Source organism: Xyrauchen texanus, chromosome 34 (genome assembly GCF_025860055.1).
Source record: "Xyrauchen texanus isolate HMW12.3.18 chromosome 34, RBS_HiC_50CHRs, whole genome shotgun sequence".
Lineage (NCBI taxonomy): Eukaryota > Metazoa > Chordata > Actinopteri > Cypriniformes > Catostomidae > Xyrauchen > Xyrauchen texanus.
The window spans coordinates 38,945,765-38,967,750 of NC_068309.1; the positions used below are offsets into that span (position 1 = coordinate 38,945,765).

A 21,986-nucleotide genomic window follows, 5' to 3' on the forward strand; every position below is an offset into this window, starting at 1 on the left:
ACAGTAAGAATGACGTGAAAAGTCATACTCTCAATGGCCAGGTAGATCTTGCGCTCGCCCTCTTTGGGTTCTTTGCCTGGAGGGAAGTATGTTCCTCGTATCGTGATGGCCGCCTCTGAATACTCGCCAATCCGCTGAAGCGCTTCTTTAGACGTCACTTTCCATCTCGCGGTCTGCAGAACAAAACATGAACAAATTTAAACAAATAGTAGTTTGACAAGAGTCCATTTTAAAGTATCACTCATGAATACAGCAGGACACATGAACAGTTCTTCAACTACATTCAAGCTATGCTTGAAAAACATTTAAAATGTATTTCTACAATCAGGCACAGAAACAATGAGGATCTCAATGAGGCTGATAAAGATTTACATTAATGTACACTAAATACAACAACTAAAACCATTTATAAGAATAAGAGGAAAACAACAGTATACAACAAAAGATGATGAATGAATGGATGAATCATTTGAGTCATTGAGTTCATTGAAAAGATGAATCATTCAAATGAATGAAAGACTATTGCCTCAACTCACTTGCGCCAATAAAATGTGACAAGCAACAGAGCATTATTGATGAAAACAATTGCTTGCTGGTGGAAAAGCTACAATATTTTGCTGTCACACTGCTGAACAATGTAGTTGGTTACTCACCAACACTGGACTCATCCTAGTAATAAAAGTTGTTTGTCTTTAATATTCATCCCTATATCTAAAACTACCAACACATCACATGACAGTCACATGTTCTAAACATGATGCTCAGCAACCACTGAACCAAAGGATGTCTCTTTAGAACAAACTAAACAACTGAGCATGAACTCTGCATAAATACAGTAAGCATACAACCAGAATGGCCCTTACCGATGGCTTATGTAAATCAGCCTGTTAAAAACATTTACCAAGTCACTTATATGTAGCATTGGTTAGTCCAATTCATTTTACCAAATCGGTTTGTTCAAACTGTTTCTTTAAAAAAAAAAAAAAAAAAGAAAACGAGTGTGTGCATACTCTTGCCAAAATGAATCATGAAATATAATTGCACCTGATAACAGGTGCATGTAAGGGCTATAAATACCTTTAGTCTAGCATAGAAAGTGAAATGTTATGACCATTTATGACATTAAAACGATCTGTCCAGCTCCAACTCAGTGTTTGAGATAACTTCCGATTATGATCTTGTGTGGATTCTGATGACGAATCAAGATTGATAGCTGATGCTCATTCATGATTTGTAAAATAAAATGTGAATGCATTTAGAGAAATATTGATTGTTCCTCATATGTTTCAAACACATTTGGGACCAATAGCCCTTATTGACATTATTTAATCCTTCACATCAGAAGTTTACCAGTGTGGATACTTTAAAAAAAAATAAAAAAATACAATTCAGGTATCTCACACTTGAAACTACTTTTGCTATTATATTTCAATCGTAAAACAGTGGTCTAATATAAATGCTTGATACTTAGACCTGTCAAATGATGTTTGTCATGATCATTAAACTGTAGACAGTAAAACAAAGAGTAACATCGGATGAAATGTAAACAAACAAGTCTTCAAATCATGGGTGTCCTCTTTCATGGGAAGCCTGTTCAGCTTCCACCTATTGAATTTTATGGTTATAGGTATCCTCAGTGGTTTAGAGCTTCAATTATGTAAACGTCAGGGGTAAAAGGGCCATTCTGGGTGACAGCTGCTATCAAGGCTATATCCTTTGTGAAATGGATCATCATCAATGATTTGAAATGCTCTACAAAGACAGCACACGCATGACTCGTCTCACAATTAACATGTTGCTAAGCTAATAACAATACGGTAGCAAGCATAAAAATACATAACTAATAGTGAGTAAATTAGTGCATTTAAATTAGATTGAACTATATCAATAATTTTCTGGGATTGTATTATCCATGAAAGATACATTTAATGCGTGTGCGTATTTTGGCTAAACAAGGTCAATCGAATTAAAATCTGCTAACCATTTTAAAAACTGCCTATGCTGGTTCCAAGCCCAGATGCAAAAAAAGTGTTGGGTGTGGGGTTAGCAGCTCTACCTTGTAAAAACTTTAAATGCTACAGAAACGCAGACAAGAGTTTAAGATCTTTTCAGCCCTGAGAGAAAGTGGATCTCCAGCTGGAGGTAGCATGAAGCCCAGTGGATAAAGCCAGATTAGTCTGGGAGCCACCGGGCTGATGACCATCATCTTGAACAGGACTACAATTACCATCAGGACATGGAATGTCAGCACCATGTTCGAGACTGGCAAGACCATACAGGTAGCCATTGAGATGAGGAATTACAACCTCGCCATGCTAGGTAACAGCAAGTCAAGATGGACGGGTTCCAGCCGAAGAAGCTCACCGCATGATAGCTGCTGCTGCTGTTCTAAGGTCATGAAGAAGTCACGACACACACCCAGGGAGTGGCCCTGATGTTATCCAGAACAGCCCAAGGAGCGCTCATTGGATGGGAGGCACACAGACCACGCACGGATCATCACAACCTACTTCTGTATTAAGAAGCAAAAGGATCAAAATGGATGTCATCCAGTTTTATACTCCGAGAAATTACAGTGACGACGAGGACAAGGAAGAGTTCCAGCAGATGTCGATCATCCAGAGTTGCCCAATACACAACATAATCATTGTCATGGGAGAATTCAACGCCAAGATCGGCAGTGACAATGGGCTATGAGGAGATATTAGGAAGATACTGGGAGAGATGAACGACAATGGGGAGAGGTTCACAAACCTATGCGCTGCAAACAATCAGGTCAAAAGGAGGCAGCTCCTTCCAGCACAAATGTAAGAATACACAAAGCCACTTGGTTGTCACCAGACCTGTCAACAGAGCATCAGATTGATATGGAAGAACAAAAGAACAGATGGAGGGGGAATTTTGAGGAGCTGTTGAACAGACCAGCCTCTCAGGATCCACCAGATACCCCCCCTGCCAACAGAAACTCACCGACTGACTGTAATGCACCCACCAAGGAGTAGATCCTCAAAGCCATCAAGCAACTGAGCAATGGTAAGTCTGCAGGACCAGATAACATCCCGGCAGAGGCTCTGAAAGCAGATGTCGAGACCAGTGTCGAGATGCTCTTCATCAGGGGTGCCCAATACGTCGATCGCGATCTACCAGTCGATCGCAAAGGCAATGCTGGTAGATCGCACACATTTAAATGTGCTTTCGTTAAATTTTTATAAAAATAAATATAATGTCTTTCCTTCTTTTAGTTTTCTGTCTGACTTGAACTTGACTGGAGTAAATTTCGACCAGGCGAGATTTGTTTATTCAGTTGCCATGACAACTAGGTTCGTGCCCTCCAAGGGCTTCTGAGAACAGAGCGCGAAATTGCAAAGCTAGCAGTGTTTGAGACTAGCTACCAGCAGCTACTTCCCTGATTATGCAAAACTGTCTGATTCCATTCAGTGCAAGTCATCAGAATAAGGTAAATGTAATCTATTGTGCTGTAGGTGTTTTTGGTTTAGTGTTAAAACTGGATGATATCAACATTGAACATTATTTAATTTTTTTTAATTAATTTGAAGATGAATTCCATGTAGGGATACATGCAACAAGCATTTTTTTTTTTTTTTTTTAAATAACAGTTTTGCATCATCATGCAAAAAAGTGTGGGCACCCCTGCTCTACATCCTCTTCAGGAGGATCTGGGAAGTTCCATCAGAATGGAAGGAGGGCTACCTCATTAAGCTGCCAAAGAAAGGTGACCTCAGTTCCTGTTCTAATTGCAGAGGGACAACACCGCTATCGGTCCCAGGCAAGATATTCAACCAGGTTCTCCTCAACAAGATGGAAGACGACATCGATCCTCAGCTCCAGAATCAGCAGACAGGCTTTCACAAAGGTATTGCACGGACCAGATTGCAACACTGCACATCATCGTGGAACAGTCACTTGAGTTGAACTCGCCTCTTTACGTCAACTTTATTGACTAAAAAAGCATTTGACAGCGTGGACAGGCAGATCCTCTAGAAACTGCTGAGGCTTTGTGAAGTGCCAGAGAAGATCACTAACATCAAAAAACTCCTACAAAAGGTATGACCTGCAGTGTGCTCCATGGGCATCAACTCACTGATGCCTTCCAAGTGCAGACAGGAGTGAGCCAAGTATATTTGCTATCGCCTTTCCTGTTCTTGCTGGCTATCGACATCACAGCCCAAAAGCGAAACAGGATTCAAATGGACACCTTGGATACCGATGGATGATTTGGACTATGCAGACGATGACCCTTCTATCCCAACATCAGTTGCAGGAGAACACCAGAAAAGTTTCAGAAAACTCAGCACACCTGGGCTTTAACATCCACAATTGGAAGAGCAAAATTCTTAAGATCAATGCCGCTGTCAACAGAAGCCCCATCACACTAGATGGTGAGGCGCTAAAAGGTGGAGGACTTAACATATCTTGGCAGCATCGTAAACAGCAAGGTGGAGCGGATGCTGACATTAAGGGTACAGATCGGCAAGGAGAGGGTAGCTTTCCTCCAACTGAAGAACGTCTGGAGATCAACTAACCTGAACATCAACTCCAGCCTGTCCTACTTTATGGAGCAGAAACCTGGAGAACCACTGCCACAACCATAAGGAAAACCCAGACATTCATCAACACCTACCTCAGAAGGATTCTCTGGGTTTGCTGGCCCGAGACCATTAACAATCAAGAACTTTGGCAGTGAATAAAACAGCAACTAGTGGAGGAAGAAATAATCCAATGATGCTGTAGATGGATCGGCCACACCCTCCGAAAACCTGCTTTCAGCATCACACAGCAAGCCCTCACATGTAACCCACAAGAGAAGAGATATCGAGGCCGACCAAAAAACAACTTGATATAGAGGCAGACATGAAGGATGGGATACACCTGGAGACAACTCGAGAGACTGGCTCAGGACCAGGATACCTGGAGAGCTCTAGTCGGCGGCCAATGCCCCTGGCGGGTCCAAAAGAGATGATGAATCATCTTAAAAATTTCAGATTCGCAAACATTCTAAATTATAAACGTCTCAGACATCTGATTGACATCAGAGAGGAAACGTTTTCTAGATGTAATGCAGATGAGCAAACAACCTAAATAATATGTCTTCCAGATGCAAACACACATCAAATGTGTCTGGGAGATGTAAGTGTGCCATGAGAAATGTGTGTGTGTTTGTGTGCAGCACCTGAGGGAAGTCATTAATCTCCAACTCCTCCTCGTATCTCTTGACCGTCTCAGCAGCTTCAGCATTCTGTCTCTCCTCCTCCAGCTTCTCCACAGGCGTGTAGTTCAGTTTGGCATTGATTTTCTCAGCCTGCTGCTCTGCGATGGTCTTAGCAGAGACAGATGGGGCGATCATCGTGCCACCGCGCAAAATTGCATTTGTCGCCTGCTGCATCACATCCTATCATTAATAAATACAAAGCGTGAAAGTACATTAGTGTTCCACATGTCTTTACTCTGTTGAGGCACCTGTGTGAACTTCATACATCCACTAAAAATCATTGCCACACCAGTTGCAATCATGCCTCAAGGTGAAATTCTGAGAAGAGATATTTAGTTATCCAATGCAACAACTTTTATCAAATTTGAAGTGTGTTCATATAGTTTTTGGGGCTGCTGTCCATGAAGACAATGTGTTTTATGGTATGTACAGCGAGTCAGTGTACTTACCTGAGCTTCAGCACCAAGGTTCTTCTGCGCTTGTATTCTGAGAGCCAGTTTCTTAGCAATCTCAAGTTTCTGGATGTTTCCAGCAGATGGAGCTGCTACAGTGCTTAGTCCAGAGACGGTCGCAGCTCCAGTCACCCCGACTACCGGTGCACCTGCAGCACCACCTGGAGCCGAGAAATCCTTAACACGCTTCTTTGAGTTAAACATACTCTCAATCTTCTCATCAATCTGTGAAGACACACAACGCTGATTATTATCAAAGTGCCTTTAATCAACATTCAACCAAATCCAGCTCATCCCCTTGAGTCATTGATAAAAACGGAATTAACTATACAAATGTAGAATGTTACTGAATTTGACATTTGGGATAAATGTATAAATGTACAATTAATTATATTAAAATTGTGAAATGTCCTAGCGTGATGATTAAACCACAAAAGGCTGAGATTTAATTAAACAAATAGCCTATACCATATGCAAAGTGAATGTGACTGCTTATAAAAATAATACAAAAAATAAATAAATAAACCCTCCAATTTTGGGTTTTGGATTGTGCTGTGAAGATCAGTATAGAAGATGCTCTTCATTTAATAAAACATAATGCAAAAGGTATGTTAAAAAGTAATTGTTCCACTTTCATTTTATTAAAATTCTATTAATTTGATTTAGACAGGTTTTTTTTTTTTATAATAAAATGTAATTAAACTTTAAAATCCAGAATTTAGAGAAAATAAAATGGAAATCATGGAATTTGGGAAAAAATAAAACTGAATTTAAAATTTTTTTAATTAACAATAAAATTATTAAATTAACCATCTTTAAATTACTGTAAACTATTTGCAAGATTTTGGAAAGGCTGCATTACCTATATCAGTAGCCTAAAACAATGACTTGACAGCTATTTTACTTTTGGCTAACATTAACTAATAGTTTGTATGTCCTCGTTGACATCAGTAGAGAAGGAAAGTCATTTTGGACAGATGAGCAGAACCCCTTTATCTCCGCTGCATATTTTGGCTGCCGCCTACATTTTTCACACCTAAAAGCTTACTGTACACACCTACAGTGGACTAATTGCAAAATGCAATTAGTTACAAAAAAGTAAAAGTTTACACACCAAAGTTTCATACATTCAATTTTTTTATTCTATCCGGTCCTTGAAAGCCGTTTTTCAGGCTGTGTGCTTTTTTTATCTGAAATTCAGGTGGCACTCTAACACAGATTTTTTCTGATCTCACACACCTTTTCCACTGTTTTGTCGAAACTCTCGAGAAGGATATAGCTGTAGGCAGAGCTCCAAAAAGAGGAGGGTGCTCCAAACCACCAGCCAAGGTATTGAGAGCTCCTAACAGTGTGTGGAAGTGTCCCTTTTAGGAGTAACCACGCCCCTTTCTGGAGTAACCCCATACTCTTTTGGAGATTCCGCCCCATTTGGATATCTCCAGCCTACAGCTATACCTACTTTAATATCTCGACTTCTGAGCAGACTACAAACTTGATCTAGGTGCCGTTGGAAAGCGGACTCCGTTAGCTTTGTGATGTTGTATAATATTTCATCAGTAGTTGAGAACATACAGTATTTTGCAGATCCTTTGTTTGTCATGCTTTTCTGCTGGACTGCATATTTTGTTTTTAGTATCTCAGACATAACTTTGGAGTATTTACCCAAGCAAGCTCACAGACAAGTAAAAAATGTCTCACTTTGAAGAAAACATCTTAAGGTAAGACCTGATATAGAGTTTGTGGCTGTTATCGGAGCAGACATGAAACATGGTTATCTTAGAAAGATACAATTTTACTTGATAAACATTCAAGCTGTGGTGTTACAGCAACAAAATTGCTGTATAGTTGGATTCATGAGAACGAGACATTTCATTTGATATATGGTTGGTCTATTTTATTACATTTTGAAAAACATTTATATTCATATTCCTACATCACCACATGGCAAGGCTTATTGTGACAAGCTTTAGGTCTAATCTTGTTAAAAGTGTCTGAGATTTCAAATGGTACCATATATGGGGTTTTACATATTAAATGTAAACTTCTGGCCCCGCCCACAGGCTAATGCAGAGTTGAAGAGGTTTAAGAGGCAGTGAGCTCTATAACCTGAAGCACCATGTCTTGTAACTAGGGATGCACCGAAATGAAAATTCTGGGCCGAAACCGAAAATCCAGGATGCACTTGGCCGAAAACCGAAACCGAAATTTTTACCCATTTAAAAAAAAAAAAAAAATGTTGTGTATAATTGTATTAATTTGATACTTTTTCATTAATTTCATGAATTTAATTAATCTGAATTGAAAAACTACAAACCAATAAAATAAAATCACACTTTTATTGAAAGTAGCACAACAAAATTGGACAAAAAATATATTAAAACTATATTAAATATTATTCTTCTTTCAGTTATGTAAAAATCTAATTTTACAGATTTTATTAACAATTATCCAAATAATGTAAAGTTTTAGAAAACTATTATATGCACAACAACAGTCAAGTAATGAACTTAGCTAGCATCTTTCAAAAAGTTTAAATATGCAACAGTAATTTTAATTAAAACAACAGGCAGAACACAGAATGGCCTCTATTCCACTGATCTATATATAACTATAATATATAATTATATATATAGATCAGTGCTATATTCTGTTTATGTAAACGTATGTACACTTTAAGTGAAAATGATTGTGCAAAACAGCAGTAATTGAACTAAATCCAACCTCAACTGTAAACGACAGATGTATCCTCAAGTGAAGAACAAGTGTAATGTAATTGCTATACACATCATATTGGACCGCTTTCTATTTAACTACAAGTGACAGGTTTCTCTTCAAGAACAAAAGTTGCTAAACTTTCTGACAGTCTCTCCTTTCAGAAAGCTCATCAAGAACATGAGATGCTGCACTGAACAGTCTCTCACTCTCTGTGCTGGTGCTTGGGCAGATATACCTGTCGCTAATCCGCGCAAGCAAAGGAAAGCGGTGTTTGTTTATGCGCCCGTAGTCAAGGGGATTGTCAGCTTCTGGCATAGTTCAGATAAATACGTCTCAAGTTGTGGTGTAGCTGCGCTAGTTGTGACATTTTTCTGTTGTGACAAACACTGCAGATCGCAAATTTGATGTCCTTATCAGAAACTTTGAAGAATTTCCACACCGCTGACATGATCGCCTTTGTTTGGTAGCGCCGTTGTGGAATTATCTAACAGCTGTGATAAGGGCTACATCGATCCAGATTGAAATCTGAGCACTGAGGGGCGGAGCGAGGAGGTATATATTTTCGGCCTTTTTTCTCTTTCGGCCGAAAAACGAAAGTGCCGAAAGTGCCATTTTCGGCCGAAAATTTTCGGCGGCCGAAATTTCGGTGCATCCCATACCATCAGGCAGGCGGTATTGCAGCATCAGGACACGCACCGGCCGACTAAATGACAGCTTCTTCCCCAAAGCAATCAGACTTTTGAACACTTGATCTCTCACGATCAATATACATCAGCACTGCACTTATTAATCTTATTATCTCACACTGGACTGTCATAAATTATATTCTCTATACAATACAAACTAATGTATTTTTTTTTATAAACTATATATATTTATTTTATTGTATGTGTATTCTACATTGTGTGTATCGTTTACTTTACATTGTATATTATTATGGTGTTGCGTAATTAGGTGTACATTAAATATGTAAATTGTGTTGTGTAAATATGTTGTTTATAGTCTCATCACTGTCATGGCTGCTATGTTGCTCAGAACTGCACAAAATACTTTCACCAACTGTTGCACTTGTGCATATGGTCGTGTGATAAAGTGATTTGATTTGGAATGTTGTTTGCAGATACTGCTCATGAAAGTTTCTACACAGGTTGCTGTATGACTGAGAACAGTGAGTGTTGTGAATGCTGTTTGTGACTCACGTCCAGTGCGGTATCTTCATCATCAGAGTCGTGCAGTCCTAATGCTGCTTTCTGCAGCTTCTTCCTCTCGTTGGCCAGCGCATGTTCAGTCTCATCAAACTTAAAGCCCTTTCCTGAGAAGCCGCTGCTGCTCTTGATGCTCTTCCCTTCCTGCACCAGCAATCACACATACAACATATTGTGTTCAGATCCTGTTGGTTAATCCTGTCCAAATCATAGTCAGCTGCCTACCAAGGCACAATTTTAAGGCATCCTAGGAAGGCAAAATCTACAGCAGCATCACATGTATTCAAGATGAAAGGTGAAACAAGAGGAATGTGGATTATAAATATAAAAAGTTATAATTGGATGAGCTGTGTTGGAGGCCATTGTAAAACGAGTCTAAATGCACACCTGTGACCTCATCAGTTTAGAAGACAGTGAGGTCGCTGTGTGAAAGAGAATCATATAGTTTTAGGACTGATGAGAGGTCACAGGCATCTCTTACCGCTTTCTGCTGCTCTTTAAAGACAGTCCACAGTTGCTCGAGTTCAGGAGGAACCGGAGATCCAGACAGCTCCAGAGCTTTGATGATGTCACCAGCGTAACGGACCTGATCATCAGTGATGAATGTGTATGCATAACCCTAAGACAAAAGAGCTGCCTGTTACACACTTCTTGTTCAAGAATCAATGGTATGCTATAAAGAAATGCGCTTCAAGACTGCATAGGAAGCATCGATAATTTAAATCAAAATAACTAGGAAGTGGCTGATGGAAAACCCTCCAACTAAATTTAAATGGCGAGAAATCGTAGACAATAATAATAGTAGAAAAAACAACATGGAAGCTCCAACCTTTTTTTTTTTTTATTAAGACTGATAAAATTCCCCAGCATACTAAATTAAGGAAATTAAGAGATGAAAAGATTAAACCAATAGCTTGAATTCCTACAATAGGGAGAATGGAAACACTTGATCAAATGCAGGATGTTTTATGTTGACTGAGATACATCATGCACCCTAGTGTGTAAGATGTGATTTGAGAAACATTGGAATATGGTTTCTGTATGATATATGTGATACTTGTGTGTAAAGCCCAAAGTATACCTTGGTCAGACACAAACGTAGGCGTCTGCGTACAGCACGCATTGCTGCAAATTTCGTCATCAGCAGAGTGCTCGAGTACTGAATGTGTGCGGCCCGATTTTTCTAACTGCGCATACTCTGAACATGCAGTACGTGCCTGGAATTATTTTCACTAATAAGTTGGTCCACAAGGTGGCCACACACATTTGAGCCACTGATGTCATGAAGTGCTAGATGATGTAAACTCCGCTTAATAACAGGAGACAAAGGTAAAAACAACAACAGTGGATGTCCACATCAAGAGTGCATACGTGGGGAGGTCTGGAGATACCAGCATGTTTAACTCGTGTCTGAAGGAATAAAAAAAGACATCTTTGCTTCTAAACTCCTTTAGAGAAACAGTCCAGTATCTCAAAGCAGTTGTTTCGTTTTCTTAACCTCAGTAAACTGAGGTTACTTAAGTAAACGGAATACAAAAAACAAACTGTTTTCTCTATTTTGCCACATATACACACAGGGTTGGGAATACATGTAATGGGATAATGTATTTAAAATACAAGTAAATGTATTCCACTACAGTTACAATTTAAATCATTGGTAATCAGAATACAGTTACATTCAAATTTTGATTACTGAAGAGATTACTTTGTATTTTATTCTCATTTGTTTCATTAAATATTTTGTCTGCTTTTTTGGAATATAAATTATGCGATCCGAGGAGTGTTTGAACAGCCATGAAACATTTTGAGATGCGTTACATTGAAATGAGGAGAAATGTTGGATATGAGAGTGAAAAGGTGGATATGTCATTGTGTTTACTCTGTGGGGTTTTGAAGTAAGTTTCATGCAGAAATAGTTAAACTTGGATACATTTATATTTGAACACTTAGCTTTATACTAAGCTAAAATATTATTTCTTGCCATTTTATATGCAACTGTTGTCAGGCACAATTATATTTTTCTATCAAGAAAATCTAGTATTTCTCTAGTAACATTTAAAATTAGGGCAACATTTACATCAAAAATCTTTTGCATGTTGTTTTAAAATCTAAAAATCCATAAAACAAGATACATTTACTTTGTTTTATAAGCAACACTCCATAAGATGTTTAGGTTTTTCAGATAATTAATTTGATTAAAAACAGATATTAAAAAGTGAGTACACCCCTCACATTTTTGTAATTATTTGATTATATCCATTCATGTGACAAAACTGAAGAAATGACACTTTGCTACAATGTAAAGTAGTGAGTGTACAGCTTGAATAAGTGTAATTTTGATGTCCCCTCAAAATAACTCACACTGCCCTTAATGGCTAAACCGCTGGCAACAAAAGTACACCCCTAAGTGAAAATGTCCAAATTGGGCCCAATTAGCCATTTTCCCTCCCCAGTGTCATGTGACTCGTTAGTGTTATAAGGTCTCAGGTGTGAATGGGGAGCAAGTGTGTTAAATTTGGTGTCATCACTCCCACACACTGGAAGTTCAACATGGCACCTCATGCCAAAGAAAAAAAGAATTGTTGCTCTACATAAAGATGGCCTAGGCTATAAGAAGATTGCCAAGACCCTGACACTGAGCTGCAGCACGGTGCCAAAGACCATACAGCGGTTTAACAGGACAGGTTCAACTCAGAACAGGCCTCGCCATGGTCGGCCAAAGAATTTGAGTGCACGTGCTCAGCGTCATATCCTGAGGTTGTCTTTGGGAAATAGACGTATGAGTGCTGCCAGCATTGCTGCAGAGGTTGAAGGGGTGGGGGGTCAGCCTGTCAGTGCTCAGATCATACGCCTTACACTGCATCAAATTGGTCTGCATGGCTGTCGTAGAAGCCTCTTCTAAAATTGATGCACAAGAAAGCCCGCAAACAGTTTGCTGAAGACAAGCAGACTAAGGACATGGATTACTGGAACCATGTCCTGTGGTCTGATGAGACCAAGATAAACTTATTTGGTTCAGATGGTGTCAAGCGTTTGTGGCGGCAACCAGGTGAGGAGTACAAAGACAAGTGTGTCTTGCCTACAGTCAAGCATGGTGGTGGGAGTGTCATGGTCTGGGGCTGCATGAGTGCTGCCGGCACTGGGGAGCTACAGTTCATTGAGAGAACCACGAATGCCAACATGTACTGTGACATCCTGAAGCAGAGCATGATCCCCTCCCTTTGGAGACTGGGCCGCAGGGCAGTATTCCAGCATGATAACGACCCCAAACACACCTCCAAGACAACCACTGCCTTGCTAAAGAAGTTGAGGATGAAGGTGATGGATTGGCCAAGCATGTCTCCAGACCTAAACCCTACTGAGCATCTGTAGGGCATCCTCAAACGGAAGGTGGAGAAGCACAATGTCTCTAACATCCACCAGCTCTGTGATGTCGTCATGGAGGAGTGGAAGAGGACTCCAGTGGCAACCTGTGAAGCTCTGGTGAACTCCATGCCCAAGAGAGTTAAAGAAGTGCTGGAAAATAATGGTGGCCACACAAAATATTGACAATTTGGGCCCAATTTGGTCATTTTCACTTAGGGGTGTACTCACTTTTGTTGCCAGCGGTTTAGACATTATTGACTGTGTGTTTAGTTATTTTGAGGGGACAGCAAATTTACACTGTTATACAAGCTGTACACTCACTACTTTACATTGCAGCAAAGTGTCATTTCTTCAGTGTTGTCACATGAAAAGATATAATCAAATATTTACAAAAATGTGAGGGGTGTACTCACTCTTGTGAGATACTGCAAGGGTATTTTGCCTTCCTGGACTCGCCAATTAGTTTTCACTTGCTATAAATCCAAAGTATTTAGATTAAATTACTGACCTTGAGTAATCTAACGGAATACATAATAAATTACATTTTACAGCATGTATTTTGTAATCTGTAGTGGAATGCATTTTAATAGAAACCCTCCCAACCCTGTATGTATATTTATATACAAATATTAAATTTGGGGGGGGGGGGCTACTACTGAACAAACGAACCAATCAATTTATTAAATACAATATTTGTTGGCCAAAAAACAACGTTTTGATATTTTACATTTTTGGTGCTACATGAATTGTTTTGTTTCATGATTGTTTTAACCTTTAAATTCAGCTCTATAATAGACTGTTTCACAGCAAGTTCCATTTGTGACAACTTGTCACAACAGTCACCATGTGTTCAAAAAACTCATTTTTCTTGGGCAACAATGGTGGAAACATATAATGGCTGTTTCTGTACCAAAGACTTTGAGGTATGTTGCTATACAGAAATGAATTACTAAATTAATAACTAGCCCCGGTGTCTCTCTCTCTCGTAACTTTTAAAGCAACATTGTTGACACAAATGAAAAGCCGTAAATAAGTGGCATGCACGCTTGTGCACATCAGCCGCCATTGTCTGTCACTCACTTTGTTGCCAGCTCGTCCCGTGCGTCCGGCGCGGTGGACATAGTCCTCGTAGTGATTGGGACAGTTGTAATTCACCACTAGAATGAGATGCTTGACGTCGAGTCCTCGTGCAGCCACTGATGTGGCCACCATCAGTCTGCACGCGCCGTTTTTGAAGTCGTTGATGATGCTGTCCCTGTCGTACTGATCAATGCCTGACACACACACACACATCATGGCATCATCACATGAGCTCATCTATCTTTACAACAGATCCCAGCTGACACATTCAGTTTAAAGCCCATTTTGGCAGGTGGAAAAACATTTCTATAAGCCTTATTAGGGAGAATGTTTGTCTCAGTCACCATTTACTTTCACTGCATCTTTTTCCCATTTAATGAACGTGAATGTCTTTCTGTAAGGCATGTCCTTTTGTGTTCCAGAGGATTTAGAAATTCATACAGATTTGAAATGACATGAGAGTGAATAAAGGACAGTAGTATTGCTTTAAATGTCTGAATGTCCTTGTATTATCAAACAAAATATAAAGCAAGTGTAAATTATTTGAAAGATAGCACGCACACATTTGACAAAAAGATGTTTGTGGGGTTTAAAACGATAAAACACATGGACAGTTTATACAGCATATCCACTAAAGATCTCTTTGACATCAGCTGCTTAAGTCATTTTCTGTAATGCAAAATGACATTCAGACATTTTTCAGTTGACCTAATGTATCTTTTTGGGGCCACTCTGTAATCATTGATAAGCATTGTGAAGTTAGTGGACAAGCAGCATTAAAGTGTTTTTCTTCAGTTCAGAATCTGAATTGTGTGCGAAGTCCAAACTAAAGCTGATATTGTGTCTGTGTACCTCCATGTAATGACATGCAGGGGTATGACGCTTTCATCAGGTCTTTGAGAAGACCGTCAGCATGCTCCTGTTTGTCCACAAAAATGATGACGGAGCCCTTCTCCTGATAGTGACCCAGAATCTCAAGCAGCTTCAGGAACTTCTTGTCCTCCTCAATCAAGATCTGTTTGAGCAGAAGATTAACCTGAACTCTATACCTGTGTTTTCACATCTACAACCCACTGAGGAGCCCAAACGCTGCCTTTATCCACAACCAGTGTTAATAAAAGAGCAAGGTCAAAAGTTTGTGGACCCCTGAACACCAACTATCACAAGTGCAAAACTATAGGGATTAATCCCAATCTTTGCTGCTATAACATATTCTACTCTTCTGGAAAGACTTTCCACATGATGTTGGAATATTGCTGCATGGATTTCAGACACAAGCTTATCAGTGAGGTCAGACTCAGCATCCAGTCCACCCCAAAGATGTTCAATTGGTTTAAGGTCTGGGCATTGATCAGGACTCAGTACATTATTTCTTTATGGAACTCACTTTGTCATTGTCATGTTGGAAGAGAAAAAGGCTCCCCCCAAACTGTTTAGAAGGGGTGTCCACATACTTTTGACCATATAATGTATATAAAGTGCAACAGTGAATGCAACATTTTTCAGCAGTCCTGGAAATGTCTCATTCATTTTCTCCAGCAATTTCAAAACATTCTTCTATTAAGAGTTCAAAGCCTTGAATCAAACCAACAAGCCCCATGATTAAATCACAACATTACAAACATTGATTCAAATCATCAAAGAGAATGCAAATCTGAAATAAACAAACAAAGGTACAAGACTGTATACTTTTATGAGGGAATAAACTAGTCTTCCATAAAAAACTGCAACAACAACAGTATAATATAAAAATAGTATAAACATTTAGAAGTCTATTGCATCATTTTCAGATGTCAAACTTTTGTTTGTGATTGTTTTTGTACTGGTAAAGGAAAAACATAAATGATGTTGAAAGCCAAAATGTTAAATATCATGGATCAATATTTACTGAATGATCCATTATTTTGTAGAGGGGGGTCAAAAATGACAATTTCCACCTTTGATTTGGAGCAAAACTCCAGGTGAAATTATCTTTTTTTAGAAAGGTGGCAACATCGTGATTGTATTTGAACACATATATAGGTAGGTCTATAGGCATAAGACAATGGTATCCAAAAATGAAAAAACAACAACACTTTTTTGCATTGTTTTTCCCAAAGTATTAAATATATCTTAATCTACATTTAGATTTTTGTTCTGAATAAATTTCCTATTTGCATGTTCATTCAGGGTTTGAACGGTTTTAATTGTGAAATTAAAGCACATTCAGGATTACCGCTCTTTTAAAGGCACAATTTTCCAGGACATTTTATCAAATAGGTCAAAGAAATATCAAATAGATGTGGCTATTTTTTCAGAAAGTTTGTGTGGCGACTTCCCCCCACAAATTCTACAACTGATATTTTGTCCCCAGCTATTTGAATAAAGGCTAAAAGAAGAAAAACTTGACATTAACACCCACCGTCCTGCCAAATGTGGGTACAAATCGGCAGTGGCGGGTCACTCCATCACCCTTACTAGCCACTTTGGCAGGTGTTGCAGCCGAAGAAAAGTTAGTTCTAGTCATCTTGAGTCCAGCGTTTTATACTCAGTAAATATGCTTCTCATATCTGACACGCACATCTCAGCGGGGAGAATGAGGTGTAGTCTCATGCGAACCACCACAGCACACATCAGCATGCTCCAGAGATAGAACCAGAGCTCTAGGACTTCAGTCGGGCTTCAATATTGCAGTTTTTATTATTAAGAATTATTCTGTCATCATTCAGTCACCTTTATCTTGATCCAAACCCTTATGACTTCCACGAATTGAATTTGTTTTAGCTAACATCTCCATTTTATTATCCATTTTGTACTTCATGGAATTATTAACTGTGAAAGTTGTAATTAAAGGTTTCTAAATGTGTTTAGGCTCTAAGTTTTTCATAAATACAATTGTTTATTTTTTTAGGAAAACTATCTGTATTTACTTAGCCACAGTAATGTGGACCCATCCATGGTCTTACCAATGGCAATGGCCTTATCACTGCAAATGCCACTGTTAAAAATGTAAGAACAATGGTAAAGGCAAGTACATTTTATAATGGACTTCCATGGAGCAATGGACAAATTATTGACAAAGTTTTCCTCCTGTTTTGTCCTACTTCAGTTAACTTGTCAAAAATTACATAAATCATTCTTGTTCAATACAATGTCCAAAACAAATGCATGCAGTTACAGTCTCCAGTTAGTTTCATCGCTTTTTGTGAAGCATTTGGCTAGTGGTTCTCGCTCTCAATGGGGCTTGTGGCGAGTTGTGTGTGGATCGTGGAGAGTAGGACGAGCCTCCGCGGTGTCATGCACAACGAGTCACGCAATAAGATTCGCGGGTTGACGGTCTCAGAAGTGGAGGCAACTGAGACTTGTCCTCCGCCACCCGGATTGAGGCAAGTAACCGCGTCACGACGAAGACCTACTAAGTAGTGGGAATTGGGCATTCCAAATAGGGGGAGAAAAGAGGATTTAAAAAAACAAAAAAAAACATCCTCAGTGCTAAAGGTAGGCCTGTGTTGAATGGCATTAAAAATGTATTAGTCAGGAATTTGTTGTATAGCAGTGAGATGTTTGGACTCACCACATGCTGTTCCACATCGGAGCACACCACACTCCTGCCGCCCACCTGCACCTCGATGGGTTTGGACAAGATCCTGCGCGCCAGCGCCTCCATCGTCCGCGGGAAAGTAGCGGAGAACATGACAATCTGACGGTCAGGTCTGATGTTATCCACGATTCGCATCACCTACAACAAAACAAATCGAGGCAATTCCAGCATTATGGATGTGACATTTACAGTCAAAACTCATACAATGCAACTTCTAATAGAATATATAATCAGGAAATTAATTTGGGCTACAGACGTGGCAAAAAATTGGGAAGTTGAAAGAATTGTTTGGGACACTTTGTAAAAGCTCTGTGAACTGAAAGGGAGAGGTTTGTAATATTCCCATAGATATCTATATGTTTTTTTGTGAAGCATCCATAAATGTATATTTCAAGTAAAGTTGGCATAAGTTAGCTTTGTACAGAACATGATATCAGTAAGATTTATTTCTATGAATATTGTTTGAGTTAAATAAATTTAAACTCTGAAACATTTCAGTGCTTTTGCATCTGTAACGCAGTATACTCAAATGTGGCCATTCTAAATAAAATACAAAATATTTTAGAAATAGTGTACACTTCATATGTGCTTGATTCAAATTATTTACACAAATCCATTTCAGCACCATAATACAGTAAAATATAATAATTAACTACTGAAAGGGGGTCTTGTTCCTTTGATAGAAACTTGTCTTTTTGCTTAATACAAACAACTCTGGACTTAAAACAACATTTTATGATGCACTTACCAGGTTTTTCAATTAATTATGTAAATTCACACATAAAACAATACGAGCGAGACTGACCTGTGGTTCAAAGCCCATATCAAACATGCGATCCGCTTCATCCACCACCACATATGTCACTCGCCGAAGATTGGTGACTCGACCTAAATAGACAATTAAAACATTGGATTTATTTAGGACAAATCAATGAGCTTCTTTCAAACAATACAGCAATTACTCTACATTGCAAACACTGTGTTCGATCACAGTCATTCTGTCAGGAATTTCTTGCATACTATCTCAGGGCACGTTGAACCTGTAAAACTCATAAGTGCCACATCTCATTATACACTAACTCTTTCCCCGCCAGCGTTTTTAAAAAAAGTTGCCAGCCACCGCCAGGGTTTCTGACGATTTTCGCTAAACTTTAATGGCCCGCAGAATATTTTCTTCCATGAATATATGAAGATGCTATATATCAAAATAAAGATCTGAGCCTCTGCTTTTAGGCAAAAAAAAAGATTTTATTTTATCTTCATTTGTTCTTTTTTTATTGCCACTTGAACAGAGGTAGGTTTTGTCAAAAACAACATTTCGGACAAAAAGCTGAGAAAAAGGCATTTTTATCAAACAAGTGCTTTAGTATTAGTATGGTGTTCCACTTCGTCACGTTTGAGACGATCGCAGTCTGTTTCTTTGATCAAAGAGTTGCGTACTCTTTCAAAACATGCGCGCGGGTCTTCCTTACCGTATACCACCTAAAACACGGATACCCAGAAAATTCCGTTTTTGGCGGGGAAGCGTTTTTTCATAAAACCCGGAAAATTCCGTGTTTGGCGGGGAAAGAGTTAAAAGAGACAGAGCCACTTCAAGACTTCACCTAAGAAATAAACATATTGGAGATTACCTTGCATGTGTGGAAACCAAACCAATCCTGCCTAGTGAAGTTGTTCTACAACTATGAGTTCAATACAACTTCAGCATGCGTGACTGTAGCAGAACGCACAACCCCTCCCTCTTGTCATTGTCGCCCTGCCTCTGAGGGCCAGTTTACTGTCATTTTAATTTCACAAATAAAAGCACTCGGAGGAGGAGGAATTGCAATAAAAAGGGAGCTGTTGCTCTTCTGATGGGACTGTAATATTGGTTCTGATGTTGCGCTTATCGCAGGTTGCCAGTTTGAACTGGGCCATGACGATTCGCTTTCAGGTCGGAATCAGTGGCAACCTGCAATAGGCTTGTAGTGGGGAAACTTTCAGTCTTAATATAAGGATCATCCATCGATGTGTATATGCTGTGTGCACAACTATTAAAGAAACCTTGATGGTGTATTTATCAGGGTTTACATATTATATATTCCTGATATTGAATAGGCTATTTTGAACAATCATCTAAAGCGTCGCCATCACAACTGCATTATGTCCCATATATTTGTCCAGCAACTTTTAATGACCATCTGAACTCAATTATCATCTAAAATTTATTTTAGTGTCATAATGCAATTAATATTTTCTGAAGCTCAGCAAATGTGATCCAAGGTAAAGATGGTTAGATTTAAAATATATAAACATTTTAAAATGTTCAAAATCTCTTTCTGAAAGTGAACTCGGGATTGGACAAATAGTTCTGATGGTTTATAGTCTTGAAGTCTAGAACATATTGAAAATATAATTCAGCCGACTTGTTTCGTCCACTGAACAGGGTAAGGCTAATTTAAGTTAGTGTATTAAGAAAAGGCAATTATATAAGCCTAACAATATATATATTTTTTTTTTTCATTTGGTAATTATTTTATTTAATGCTTTATTTATTTGGTAGGCTAATTTATTTAAATGAATACAGGACATTTTGCCAAAATTTTGTTCTCCCCAGAAGTAAACTATTTAATAAAATTGGTCTATATGTCAGTGTTCCAAAAAAGCACACCGAAGCTTTTCTCCTAGTATTGTGTATATATTTTTAATATAAAAAAGATTTGTGCACAGAAATTATATATATATATGTATTTTTTTTTTTTTTTGCAATATGGGCCAATTCCATGACTGCCGTCCATTATTTTTAATGGTGTGGAAAAGAAACTTTAATAAATAAACAGACGGATTAATCACAAACTGTGGCCATTCATTTGTTGTCCAAACAATTGCACATGATACAAAAGATTTGTGTTGGCACTCCTGGAAGTGTCACGTGTGCAGCATCGGATCTGTGATATGTCATTAAGATCAAGCCTTAAACACGTACAATAAATTGGCTTTTAAGGACTTATACATTGTCGTCATTATTAACAAAGGCTAACGATTGGGGTAAATTCGGTCATGTGACACTACATTTTTGCATTAATGCCAATTTTCTCGACAAAAAGGGTTTCCAAACCAGTTATTTGCGACATTTGAAGTATAGAGTTTATGAGCTAGTTAAATGGAAAAATATTAAGTACACACTTGTGAAATTCTAGCGATAATTTGCGTTTCCATCAGCTATATTTTGATGCGCTAAAATGTTTTCACTTTCAACTTGGTCTGAATGGGGTACAGAGCAGAAATTTGCAGAGCATACTTTTGTTAAAATGCTTCCATTATTCTATTCTGCACAAAAATGCATGTTATCTGAGCTCTAAAGTGTCTAAATTGTCCTTTTAGAGGTAGGAACTACTGTTCTAGGTTACTGATGTCATTCCTGCGGATAGATTTTTTTTATGTATGCAGTACTTTACCATATGTCAGGAGTTGAAATAATGAACATAACTTTACATATTAAAAGGTCATAAAGTGAATCTATCACACTTGTCTCATGTGAACACTAGGGTGTAATGGTTCTCGGTAAGCATTGGCACTGTGGTTCACCTCAAGTTTAATGATGCATAAGAATCACAAGTTTTTGCAAAGAAAACAAAGTGTCAAAAAGACAAGCGCAGTTCCAACCAGACATTGCTCGACGTGAGTGTTGTATACTGGTAATAAATCAATTTAATTAATCTTTTATGCCGACATCAAGGGAAAGATAGCACGAGGCACGTACAGTGCAGCTGGTGAATCAAAACTGCACAAACTCCCTTCTGTTTTTAAGCAAGCACTCAGTGCTAATTCTGACAGATATGAAACAATAACTAAAGCAGTTATTGTTAAACTAAGGCTACAAATTTCGATTAAGTAATAAGAGTATTTTTTTTAGTTAAGGACCCTAATGAAAATTAACCATGGTTTTGCTATAGTAATATTGTAGTAACCATGACTGTAATAACAATGACTGCTTGCAGAAATCATGGTTATGATACAATTAAACATGGTTTTACAACTGTAATACTGTAGTTTCCATATAGTAACCTTGATTTTACTATATAATGTAACCGTGACAGTAACCATGTTGATTTTGTGGTTATTATGATTTCACTACTAATATCATGATTAAACTATGATTACTGCAGTTGTCAAACCATGATTTTTATTAAGGGCAACCCTGTTGAAGTGTTTCTTCACTTCTTACTTTGGATTTGGGCGTAATATATTTTTTTCCTGAACATAGCAAATATGGAACCAATCGGAAACCGTGACCTTAAAACCATGTTACAAACCGAACCGTGAAAATTTTGAACCGTTAAACCCCTAGTGAACACATATATTAAGTCATTGAAAAC

The 21,986-nt window shown here is 38.4% G+C and overlaps 1 protein-coding gene across 1 annotated transcript in view; it reads right to left on the reverse strand.

The window, feature by feature from the left end:
* Positions 1–21,986, reverse strand: part of ddx46 (DEAD (Asp-Glu-Ala-Asp) box polypeptide 46) — a 34,140-nt gene that overhangs the window by 827 nt on the left and 11,327 nt on the right. Inside the window, exons 13-21 of the mRNA XM_052103852.1 lie at positions 18,434–18,516; positions 17,602–17,766; positions 14,901–15,063; positions 14,049–14,242; positions 10,084–10,221; positions 9,597–9,746; positions 5,680–5,907; positions 5,192–5,410; positions 29–173 (exon numbers count right to left, since the gene is read on the reverse strand). Of these exons, the coding sequence (XP_051959812.1) occupies positions 29–173; positions 5,192–5,410; positions 5,680–5,907; positions 9,597–9,746; positions 10,084–10,221; positions 14,049–14,242; positions 14,901–15,063; positions 17,602–17,766; positions 18,434–18,516 (1,485 nt within the window). The remainder of the gene's footprint in view (positions 1–28; positions 174–5,191; positions 5,411–5,679; positions 5,908–9,596; positions 9,747–10,083; positions 10,222–14,048; positions 14,243–14,900; positions 15,064–17,601; positions 17,767–18,433; positions 18,517–21,986) is intronic.